A 12,657-nucleotide genomic window follows, 5' to 3' on the forward strand; every position below is an offset into this window, starting at 1 on the left:
CCTCCATTTTCTCTTATAATTCTTTTTTAATACCCTAACATTATTTTAACTAACTAACGTCTACCAGGTTATTAAAATAATCCCATCATACTGTCTCATTTTCTATAATCTTTCACCATCTTCCCCACCTACCTTTTCCATCATCGTCATCTTCGCCACCGCCACCACCATCTTTTATCATCTTCTCCTCTCCCCATCCTCCTCCTCCTCCTCCTCTTCCTCCTATTCTTCTTCTTCTTCTTCTTCTTTGGGAAGAGAAAAGGAGAATAAAGAAGACATATGTAATTTAAGTATTTATAAATTAGAACACCTTGCCTTTTAGGTAAATTTATATTTATACCCTACATTTTCACTATTTGCAAATTGAGTTCTATGATTTAGGAAATATATGCAGAAAACATTTTGAGTTAAATTTGAACTAACACTGTCAAAATATTCTATTAATTAATGATATTTTATTTCTAAAATATCTTAAATGCCTATAATACCCTTAGGTTGACCCCAAGTTCACTTGTGGGTTGAGAATGCGGCAACCACCCTTGCCTGCATCCTCGACGGGGAATCCGAAGTCCTCAAGAGTTGACTACGAGGGTGATCACGTCCGGCTTGACCCCCAAGAGCATGGCCATAATAAGCGAGGGCCACACACTGACCTGCCACCCTAGCCTTTCGACCTACTCCTGTGGGGAGGAGGTGGGCGTTGGCGATGAGCTCTTCCTTGTTCGCTACGGTGTTTGCAAGCACCATACCAGGGAGTCATGATCAAGTGTGCCGGATCTAACGATGGTGATCCATAGTGTTGTGTTGGAAAGAATGGAGGCGTCTCTTATCATTGCAGAAGTAGTCGGCGAAGCTATCACCAAGGGAGAGTAGTTAGTGAAGCCTCCGATCTCAGCGGCGTAGTCGAGGAGGTCTTGTGCTCGGGCTAGACCCCGGTGTCCAACAAACCCGACTACCACGTCACTCCCCACCATCACATAATAAACGTTGGATCCTGACAAAGGAGGTGGGGATGATGAAGAGGGAGGAGGGAATGAGGAATGAGAGGGAGGGAGAAGAGAATGAGGCGGGAGGAAGGAGAAGAATTAGGTTTTGATCTAATGGTGGAGAAGGGTTAGTGGGTTGGGTTTAGTTGGTTAGTTGACTTGGGTTGAGTTTAGTTGGTTAGTTGGTTTGGGTTGAGTTTAGTTGATTATGTTTAGTTGGATTGGGGTTGAGGGTATTTTTGTAATCTTCTTAGTATAGTTAATTTAACCCAAGGGTTTAATTAAATTTAACTAACAGATCTAACGATAGTGTATTCTCTATACATATACTCTATACATATACCCTAAATCATAGGGCTCAACTTACAAATAGTAATAATATAGCGTATAAACTACAATTTCGTTAAAAATTAAGGTATTATATACAAATTTTTATATAAATTATTTTGTATATTATAAAAGAATATTTTTTTTATGACCGTCTAAGTTAACTCAATGTGTTAAATAAAAATTATAGGAGAAAATAATAGGTTGAGTTATAAAATTCTTGAATATAGAATGTGAATCACAAAATAGATAAAATATAATGTGCAATTTATAAAAATATCTATTTCTAAATGTCAACACTACCCTTGCATTAGTTTTGATACTATCTCTATCTTCCTTAAACGCTTAGAGATCTCATCAAACTTTCTTGGGACGAGGTAAAAATAAACAATATATTTTGATGCTTTACCAAAAATATTACAAAATTTTTGAAAAATATATTCCTTTTCACCCATCTCCTCCCTCTAGCTTAGAGTCTTCGTTATTGCCATAACTTTTTTTCCTTCCTTCTTGCCCTAATGGTATCTCTCTCTCTTTTTTTTTTCCAGTCTCTCTTACTCTCACTGTCTTCTTATTTCTTACGTTAATTGCCTTCATTTATTTTCCCTATTATTAAACCCTAGTGAGGTAAAATATTTTCTCATCTTTCCTTGATTTATTAAACTCATATTACTAGAGAACCAATTGAATCCTCCACACCTTTCATTTTCTTCGTCCTAGACAAATCTTTTAACTCTAGTGATAGTAACAAGGTAATTTATGTAACTTACTATTTACTTTTTGTTAGTTTATTTCGGATCATGTAATCAATTAATCTATTTAATTAAAATATATATATACTTATGTAAGTTTTCTAGCAGTCTGGATCTATGCATTCTATTAAAACTTACACATATAATCATGATCTATTAATTTTTGTAGGTTTTGTTCGTTTCTATGTAGATTCAATTATTAATTCAATGTAATTATGATTTATACAATTATTAGATTTTAATGAGTTTTTATATAAAATCTTGTTTACTTCTAAAATTCAATATTAGTAACTATAGATTCATGTTTTAATATTTACAAAATTCGGATTTATAGAATCCATATGAAGTTATTATACGTAGAATTCAGAGAAAATATCAATGAAATATAAAAATTAATAATTTTAAATCTGATATTCGTTAAACCATATTTTTCTTCTTTACTCTGAATTTGTGGATAAAAGAATTCGATGCAAGGATTCATAGAAAGAAGATGAATAGAATAATAAAAGTTTATTTTATATTATTATTATTTTTAATTTGAAAAATATATATTCTGAGGAAGGATATTTTGTCGATATATGAAAAAATAGTACATTAGAAAGGATAAAACTAAAATAAAAGCTGCAGTTTAGTAATGATGGAATTTGTGTACTTATAAATAGATATAAGAGTATCATTTAATATCTAGAATAGTTAAAATAATAAAAAGCAAACAGAAAATGTATCGATTTTTAGTCCAAATCGCCCTAATTTATATTCATCGTCGTGCATCAAATTATTCTTAAAACCTTTTATGCACGAATTGGGTGGAGACTCTAAATCCAGCAAAACGAAAAAGGTACACATAATCGTCGGGCGGCTGGTCGCACATACCGCTTTTCAAACCAATCGGCCGCGGCTAGAATCATCCAGAATCTGGCATTATTGTAATTACCTCCCAAATCCAGTGGCTTTTCGTCGTCGCTCCCAACTTTTACCGTTCCTTGTGCCCCAAGTCACGTGATCTGACCGCCTATTCTGGTTCGTCTGAGAACGTCGTGGCCTGCAAGTGCTCCTCCACTTCAAAAATATCATCAATTGCCGTACCTCCAGAACTCCTTCCTTAACATACTCCAGCTCTTTGTTGAAGATCTGGCCGAACTTCATACCAATAATAGATAGCCACGTGGACTGAGCAAGATGATGATACCGCACCTTATCATGCCTACTTTTTTTTCTTGCCTTTTATATTATATTTTAGTAAATTTTACATAGGCCAATCACGGATCACATTCCATTTTCTCTCTCCTGCTTCGGCTTTATAAAGAGAGCTAAACCCTATCATTTCTCGCACTTCTCGCTTTCTCTTCGCCGCCTCTCTTTCCAGAAGCTTCATCTCGTCTCTCGTTTTCAGATCTCATCTCAATCGTCATGGGTAATTTTTTAATCCTTCTCTTCTAGATCTTATTTGTTCTACCATTTTGGATTCTAACTGAATTTGTACTCATTTTTCATTCTTTTTCTGCTGCAGGAAAGATCAGAATCGGCATCAACGGTTGGTTTTTGGATTATTTATGCTTTCATCGGATATGTTTTGTGATTTAGAGCCGATCATGATGTGTTTGACACGATTTTGGTGCGATTTTATTAGGATTTGGAAGGATCGGGCGGTTGGTCGCTCGAGTTGCTCTCCAGAGCGACGATGTTGAACTCGTCGCCGTCAACGATCCGTTCATCACTACCGATTATATGGTATTGTTCCCTTTCTGCGGTGATCTGGTCCATTTTTCTTAACAGATCTACGGATTTCATGATCCGATCTGCTGATGCTAAACTATTTTACTTGATTGGTTTTGTAGATTTCCAAACATTCTAATAACTTATTACGATTAACTGCCAATTTTGATGCATTTTTTAGTTTGGATCTAAGAGCATGTTCCCTTTCCGAGCCCGGTGCACTCCAACGCACCGGGCTCTATTTTAATTTTTTTAATTATTAAATAATATAATATTTGTACATTATTTTGAAATTAATTACTAACTATTAGTAATATTTGAATTTTTTAATAAAAAATATATGGCTGGTTGATATCTTTAAAATAAGAATAATATTAAATAGTTACAGAGTTAGTTTAAATTAATATTTTTAATTAAATAAATGAGAACATTCAATAAATAAGACATTACATTTTACGAGTATAATAAATGAGAAAACAGAATTCTATTTATATATATTTCTATATTTGGTGTTTACATTTATATGATAATTGTCATTTGAAGAATTTCGGGACCGATTCTAAATGATGTAAAATAAAACTATATTACTCATATTGAAGGTCTTGATGAGATCCTTCCAATGTTATTATTTTTGTTAAAAACTTTTTAGTAGAATTAATTATATATTAAGTTTAAATTTTTAGTGTATAAAAAAGATACAAATAGAATTTATAAAAATATTGTACACCTTTAGAAGATAATTTTATAATTCGAAAAAGAGGAGTAATACTCTAGACCTGGGCTCTCAAAATTCCCATGGGGCTCCAAATTTGGAGCTGCATTGTAACTAGCTTCAAATTTTGAGATTAATATGGAGATCGGCTGAAGATCTTCCTTCCTACAATTTTTTTAGAGGGTTTCTTCCGTGCAATCGAATTAATTCTTTATCAATCAATTTAATAAAGATCTAACGGTTAAGATCTTTAAGGGTATAATAGGAATGAAAGATATTACCGGTTTAGCAGGTAATTTTTTTTAGATATATAATCTTGCACATTATTTTTTAATAATTATATTATCTTAATATTTTATTAAGTAAAAGACATATATATCATTAACTGAGAGTAATGTATATATATTAAAATAAGGGTATTGATGTCTTTTATAATTAACTTGATGAAATTTTAATTACATTTTATCTTTTTAATTATTTTTTATTATTTACATATATCTCCCATTAGTTTAAGATTGATTTAAATTAAATTTTAATAGATAGAGATAGATAATTATATTTAAATTAAAGTTTATCTCCAAACAATCAAATTTAAATTATTTAATATTAAATGATATCTCCTATAATTAAGGCATAATTATATTTAAGAGAGAAATCTTAACGAAAAAAACGTGTAGAGCGCTTCTTTCGTACTTATCAATCACTTTGATGAAGATCTAATGGTTAAGATCTTCAAGGGTATAACAAGAAAATTAAAAAGTTAGGCACACGTAATTAATCTTCTTAACTGATATACTCTTTTTCTTATGTAATGCGGTTTTGGAACTGGTACCGGGTATGAAAACTGGCTATTATAGCCGTTGGATTAGGATTATAATTTTTAAAGGTGCATTGAAGTATTTACCATTTTTTTAACAGACTTATTTTACTTGATTAGTTTTGCACCTTTTATTGGTCTTCTAATTGAATTATTTTTCCCTGCAGACCTACATGTTTAAGTATGATACCGTGCACGGAAAATGGAAGCATCATGACATCAAGGTTAAGGACTCCAAGACCCTTCTCTTTGGTGAGAAGCAAGTCGCAGTCTTTGGTGTTAGGTAGATGAACTAACCACCAGTTGTGTTTATTGCTCTAAATTCAAGCTGTTAGATGAGATGTTAATTTTAGTCGGTTGTTTTTAGGAACCCTGAGGAGATCCCCTGGGGTGAGACTGGTGCTGAATACGTTATTGAGTCTACTGGCGTTTTCACCGACAAGGACAAGGCAGCTGCACATCTGAAGGTTCTCTTTTCGGTTCATTCAACTTAGTGTTTGATATTTTAGATTGTTTCCTTGGTAGATCATCATTTGATGATATGTAACCCTTGCTATAATCATGCATATTGAGTTTGTTATCATGTGTGCTAAAAAGTTTATTAGTAATATTATGCCTTATTATAAATTGCATATATTAATAGTGGATTACAAATGAGTACTTGGTAGATAGTGAACAATGGAGTGGATTAATAGTGGGTTATATAAGAGAATTTGGTAGAGTGAATAACAAAGTTTAGTTTTTCTTAGGCTTGAAGGCATGATTCCTCTTGTATGGTGTGTACTTCCTTGATTGTTTACTCTCTGGATCATTTTAAATCTTGTACAGGGCGGTTGAGATATGCTAACCATACCCTGCTGTTTAATGACAGGGTGGCGCCAAGAAGGTCATCATCTCTGCTCCTAGCAAAGATGCTCCTATGTTCGTGGTTGGTGTTAACGAGCATGAGTACAAATCTGACATAAATATTGTTTCCAATGCCAGCTGTACCACTAACTGTCTTGCACCCCTTGCGAAGGTAGTGTTCCTCACTCTTCCTTTTATGAAATTTTTGGTTAGTTAATTACTGATTTCTTTCTATTTCCTAATCTATGACAGGTCATTAATGACAAATTTGGCATCGTTGAAGGATTGATGACGACAGTTCATGCCATGACCGGTAAATATTCACCTAGAGTAATTAATCTTTAGATGATCTTGAAATGACAGAAGAAATGGCTGTAATTTGATATGCCATCCAATTCTATTGTTTCAGCCACACAAAAGACTGTTGATGGCCCATCAAGCAAGGACTGGAGAGGTGGACGTGCCGCCAGCTTTAACATTATTCCCAGCAGCACTGGTGCTGCCAAGGTACTTAAATTTGAGTTATCTAAATAAAGTACAAGAGAAATTCTGATTATTGATGGGATCATTTGAATTTAGTGTTTTAGCTCTAGATACCTTGACCTGTTTGGCTTAGTGATGGAAACATGTGTTATTCTGTAGATTGTTCTGAAGAAGTAAAATTGATTGCAATAAGTTAAATCTCTCCTGATGCATGATATATTTCTTTTTCTCTTAAGCCACTTTCTAGGAGAGCAGATTAATTTCCTGTTTATTGGGTTTCATTTTTCTTGTGTCACCATTGCATTTCAATGTTTCCAATTAGCATATCTTACTAATAGATATCATTGGTTGTTCCCAACTGAATACCCTTAGGTGCACTGAGTGAGCATAGCAACTCCACAACTCAGTAGTCAATAAATATGTTAAAAAGCAATGAATCTTGTATATTTCAGTTCCCAGGTTCTTGTTGCTATATCCTGCTTAAATGGGAGAGTTCGCAGTGATCCTTTAGACATCTTCAAAATTCTCCTGTTGGTCTGCTTCCTCCTGTTTTAGCTTACAAGGATAATCCCTAAGAATGGTTGACGCTGTGATCTTAATGAAGTTAGAAATCTATACCCTTAGTTTGAGCATATCCTGTGTTGAACTACTTGCAAAATCAAACCTGCTTTATTGTTTCTTGCATAGGCTGTTGGCAAGGTGCTGCCTGCTTTGAATGGCAAGTTGACTGGTATGGCTTTCCGTGTTCCAACTGTAGACGTGTCGGTTGTGGATCTGACTGTCAGGCTTGAAAAGGGTGCCACCTATGAGCAGATTAAGGCTGCTATAAAGTAAGTACATAGACTGCACGCTGTTGACAAAATCATTCATTGAGAAACAATATGTAGTTGTCTAAATTCGAAGATAAAATCTGTAACTTGATCAGCAAATCTCTTTTTGGCAAAAATAAGTAGATTCTACTTACTGCACTATCATAAGTATTTGTGCTTTTGCTCTGATTAATTGAACAGGACTACAGTTAGTGTTCTCGTACAGAGCATCATTTGCAGTCTTAGGCTACTATACCTCAATAGTCATTATTTATTCTATGTTTCTTCTTTTCGTCTTTTTTTTCTTCTCTTTATTAAACGTAACACTAATCGGAATGTCATAATTTTGTTCCATGACAGGGAGGAGTCTGAGGGAAAATTAAAGGGAATCCTAGGATATGTTGATGAGGATTTGGTCTCAACTGACTTCCTGGGTGACAGCAGGTACTTGGCCTTTAAAGGGTTCTGTTCTTAATAATGCTGGTTTTGACTATCTATCTATAGCTTTTTAAAGTGTTTGTTTTCTAATGCTATATGTATTCTGGGTCTGACTTTTGGTGGTGCCTGTAGGTCGAGCATTTTCGATGCCAAGGCTGGAATTGCCTTGAATGAGAACTTCGTCAAGCTCGTGGCTTGGTATGACAACGAGTGGGGCTACAGGTAAATTCCATTGCTTGTATATGGATGTAAGCATCTCATACATAGTGAAGAGAGCTGAGGTTTTTACTATAATTTTCATTTGCTTTGCAGCTCTCGGGTTATTGACTTGATCCGCCACATCAACAGCACCAAGTAGAATGCTTCATTACCCTATGTGGCGTTCCGGTTTGCTTGCCTTAGGTGGTCGGTCTCTGAGACTTATTTCGTGAATAAAATTTGTCATTAAATGTTTCTCTTTTCCTGGTAAACTTTAGTCGGGCTTGAGTAGCCCATTTTGTTTGAGATGTGGAACTCAGTTTAAATAAAGCTGGTAATTTAATGCTTCAAAGCCTACAATTTGTGTTTATACTTCATATCTTTTAAACGCTGCGACGATTCCAAGTTGGAACTCATTTCTTGCTGCATTTTACTTTGTTAGCAATTGCTCTTCACTGGAGGAATTGTGATTGTTTGCTCGAAAGATCTTGTTGAATCGTTTATAGGTGGCATCTGCATTAAAGATTGTTGAAGACCCTTTGTCTGACCCTTGACTTGGCCTCCTGCACCATTACTTTAAATGTGCTTCTTGTGGTTTTTATAGTCGTAGATTCTTTGGTGGACAGAGGCATGGTAATTAACTACTCTTAGTCTCGAATTTGTCCCCAAGAATCAATACTTATCTGACAACAGATCGATCTCTTTCAGATAGTGCTTATAGGTCATTAGTTCTGCTTCACATGTTACAGTTACTATGAAGGCGTCATGTTGTTGATAATGGTTGGGATTTTAACATTGGTGAAGACTGTAAAATTTGCCAATCTTATTATTGCTAATAATATTTTAGTTGTTACTAAACCCACTGTGGAAAATTGTAAATGTATTAATGAGGTTTTTGAGATTTATAGTAGTACAAAAGGACAATTTCTTTTTCAACTCATTATTATTATTTTCTACAATTGATTTTAAAACCTTTTCTTTTGGTACGTGACTTCTTAGTACATAACAACCATTTTGAAGGAAAGGATCATGATGTATTTTTAATAATTAAAAAAAGTTTGAATGTTATTGTGAAAATGGGTCATATTGTCTAGCATGAATGGAGCTAAATTTGCATCGTGTAATCTAAATTTTAATGTTGGCTTAGTAATTTTTCTTGCTCCACTCCCGAGAAAGTCAGAAGTAAAGATTGGAAAGAATGGGTGGAGGCTGGATAGTAGATAAGTTGATGGGTGGAGGCCGGATAATTTATCTATAGTGGGCAGCACTATTCTTATTAATTCTACTATTAATGTTATCTGTAATTTTCAGTTAATACTGTTATGCTTTGAAATTTCACGTTACATCTTTAAATTTGATTAATAATATTACTAAGAAATTTAGAGATTTTTTGTTCAAGAAATCTAAGAATCTAAGACATTTGGTGAAATGAATCATGGTTAATTTGCCAACAGATCATGCGGACTCAACATCAGGGACCTAAGAACAGCTCGGATAGGCTTTCTATGGCTCCAAAAATTTCTACAATTGCTTAATTATGGCAAAACCAAATATGGTAGATTCCGTTTGTGGGGGTAAAAATGACAGCTCTCGTTTGTATGAGCACAAATTTTGCTGCCTGACTGACTGACTTAAAAAGGGTTTTATTCGGTTTATTTGAGATGGTCGAACTACTTATATTAATCAAGATCCTTGGTTATTCAGTCTACCAATTGCTTTGGAAACCAACTTATATTAATATGAATGCTAAGCTTAGATCCTAGGAGGTGGGTAGATTATTAAATGCTGGTAATTGGGATGCTAATAAGGTGTATCTTAGGGTGCTAAATCCTGCGTTGCAATTGGTAGAGTCATATTAATGATGCTTGGGTATGGCTTCATGATCCTAAAGGTCTTTCTTCAGTTATGGAGTAGCGTATAAAAGATTACTAAGATATTGATTGTAAATGGGAGATTATTTGAAAAATTATATAACTAATTTTTAAACCTAATTTATTATGGTCCAAACGTTTTCCTTTCTTATAATAAACATTCATAATTGTTAGAATGTTTTCTCATTGATTAAATAAAGGTTATCTCATTCAGTGAGATAAAAATTTTCTTATGAGATGAATATTTATTTTTAATATGGTAACTCATAGCTATGAAGCTTGATAGAAGCTAGGTTATATATAGTAGATTTGATCTCTCAGCTCATTCACTCAATTCAAAAAAACTACACTATCAATTTAGAGTGTTTGAGAACTAACACGAGAAAAATCACAAATTGAGGTGTGAACTTGAACATCAATCATGGGATATGATGATCTTTTGGGGTTTTAGTTTTTATTCCTTTATAGAATTTAAGTCCATGTTTTTGGATCGTATTATTTTATTCTAACAAATTAATGTTGCCCTTAGGATCTTTGGAAACTTATGAGGGCAGACTACCGGCCAAAGATAAACTTTATATGCAAGACTCTCAATTGACCTTAGATGTAATATGTGTGGTAATGATGAAGGAGACTATCGAGCATTAGCATTTTTTTCCTGACTATGAGGTGGCCCGACAATTTTAGGATCTTTCTATGACTGTCTTAGGTATGCATCTTTCTTTTAATGATGATTGAATTTTTGGGAATTGGATCAAATATTTTGATAATCAAGATCATGATAAGAAAATGTTTAGGCTTGCTATCATTGCCAATTCCTTTGATCAAATGATAGAAAAAAAATGTAATACTCACATGTATAAGGTTGATAGCCCTTTCACTTATCATATTTGGAGAAGTATCCTGATAATAACTGTTGAATAATTTCAGAGCTCTCTAAAAGATAAAGATAGTAGTGATAATTCTAATAATACTAAGAATAGAATCTAGTTGAACTCCCCCAACTTGGATTCTTTTAAAGTTAATATTGATGGTGCTTTTAATGTAAAGATGATAGGAGATGGATCTCCATAGTTTCTAATATTTGTGTGTTGATGGTAGCCTATACAATTACAGTGAGGCTATGTATAGTAAAGCGTGGATATTAAGGAAAACTTTATTAAAGGGAAAAGAGACTGAATTCGAAATATTATAGTTGAAAGTAACTCTCAATTCCTAGTTCAGTTACTCAATCAAGAGTTATGCCCTTGGAGACTAAAAGAATCATACTACAGTCAACATAAATATATTAGCATGTAGATATTCTAATTCACAGTAGCAATACTATACCACTACATAATTTGATAGGATCCACTCTAATCATAACAAACCATCAAGCTACGGCTAATAAATATATAATTTAATATTATACAAATCACCATTTAATATAATGAAATATAAATAAATACAACTTAATTTCTATGTAAGCTATCTTTTATATTAGCTCATATCTAAGTCATTGATACGTTTATATTAGCTCATACGTTTATCTGAATATTATGAAACCACTTGGAAAAGATAAATAGACTTAACCTCCAATACTATATGATATGATATGATCTAACCCGGTTTGTGTCAGGCACCTAATTTTTGTTTAAAATGTATCTTGATGATATCTTAAATAGTGTCAAGTAATCACATATCTAGGAGTTAGAAAATAAATAAATAAATTAATGAGCTAAATGCTTAATAAATAGAGCTTATCTCGAATTAGTGATTTCAAACAAAGAGCAAATTATGTACGAGATAATATAGATAAGATTATCATGTCATAAATTAGTATATAAATATATCATCAATAATATAAATAGATAATAAGTCTTATGTTATAAATGAGTATATATATATATAGTGATGCAATCATATTATAGGTATTTCATATATATCAATATATAATGTATGTCGACTACGACCATGCTATGACAATTTTAAATGCAACCACATATGATACATGACGACAACTCAATAATTATGAATATCAACATATAAAAAAATTAATGCATTTATCAATATCTCAATCATCAATTGTAACTCTAAATAATACGATCATACTAGACTATTGTGCACGGCTCACACTCGATACTCGATCTCAAAATCTTACCTTAGAACATACCCCGTCACATACTAAGAGTATCTCAGTTATAATCATATATTATCATATGTTAAGGGTATATCAATACCATTTAGATCGAGTACTCACCAGCTGATGAAAATCACGTGAGGATAACTCACCACATATACTATGACGAATAGTATGTGTCCGATTGTCTATGCACATCAGACTCAACTGACCTCAGATGTAGGCCACAAGATATTGCATATTTGTGACCACAATCATTTATCAAGCACCTCTAACCTTAGCGCCTACTTAAGTATCCTCATGCTTTTACTATTAAGTACATATTAATATGACTTCATGAATTTTTTGAAATGATAGACATATACATTTATTCAAATACTGTAATAATCATGCACATCAGGAGTTAAGTAGAAGAGGTCAAAAAGATATGATGCAATGTAGTTTCTAATCATATATCTATTACATGCATATTTGTCCTGAAGATCAACTTGATAAATAAAATATGAATCCAATCATTACTATATCATCTCTATACTTATGCCCGAGACAACCTAATAAATGAATGATAAAATATGCTTATTTG

At 33.1% G+C, this 12,657-nt stretch overlaps 1 protein-coding gene across 1 annotated transcript; it reads left to right on the plus strand.

Moving 5' to 3' along the window:
* The first annotated feature begins 3,317 nt into the window (after positions 1-3,317).
* Positions 3,318-8,436, plus strand: LOC140792419 (glyceraldehyde-3-phosphate dehydrogenase 2, cytosolic-like). Its single transcript, XM_073143415.1, has 12 exons — positions 3,318-3,479; positions 3,576-3,599; positions 3,696-3,796; positions 5,478-5,593; positions 5,678-5,777; positions 6,182-6,328; positions 6,409-6,469; positions 6,566-6,663; positions 7,327-7,469; positions 7,809-7,892; positions 8,019-8,108; positions 8,199-8,436. The coding sequence occupies exons 1-12, from the start codon at positions 3,476-3,478 to the stop codon at positions 8,242-8,244; spliced, it is 1,014 nt and encodes a 337-aa protein (XP_072999516.1). The 5' UTR covers positions 3,318-3,475; the 3' UTR covers positions 8,245-8,436.
* Positions 8,437-12,657: the final 4,221 nt, after the last annotated feature.

The sequence above is a fragment of the Typha latifolia genome, chromosome 7 (genome assembly GCF_019914945.1).
Source record: "Typha latifolia isolate L0001 chromosome 7, TyphaL0001v2, whole genome shotgun sequence".
NCBI classification, from domain to species: Eukaryota; Viridiplantae; Streptophyta; class Magnoliopsida; order Poales; family Typhaceae; genus Typha; species Typha latifolia.

Coding starts and splice junctions, on each gene's coding strand:
- LOC140792419 (XM_073143415.1), top strand. Junction 3,600..3,695: donor GATCAGAATCGGCATCAACG/GTTGGTTTTTGG, acceptor CGATTTTATTAG/GATTTGGAAGGATCGGGCGG. Junction 5,594..5,677: donor GTCGCAGTCTTTGGTGTTAG/GTAGATGAACTA, acceptor GGTTGTTTTTAG/GAACCCTGAGGAGATCCCCT.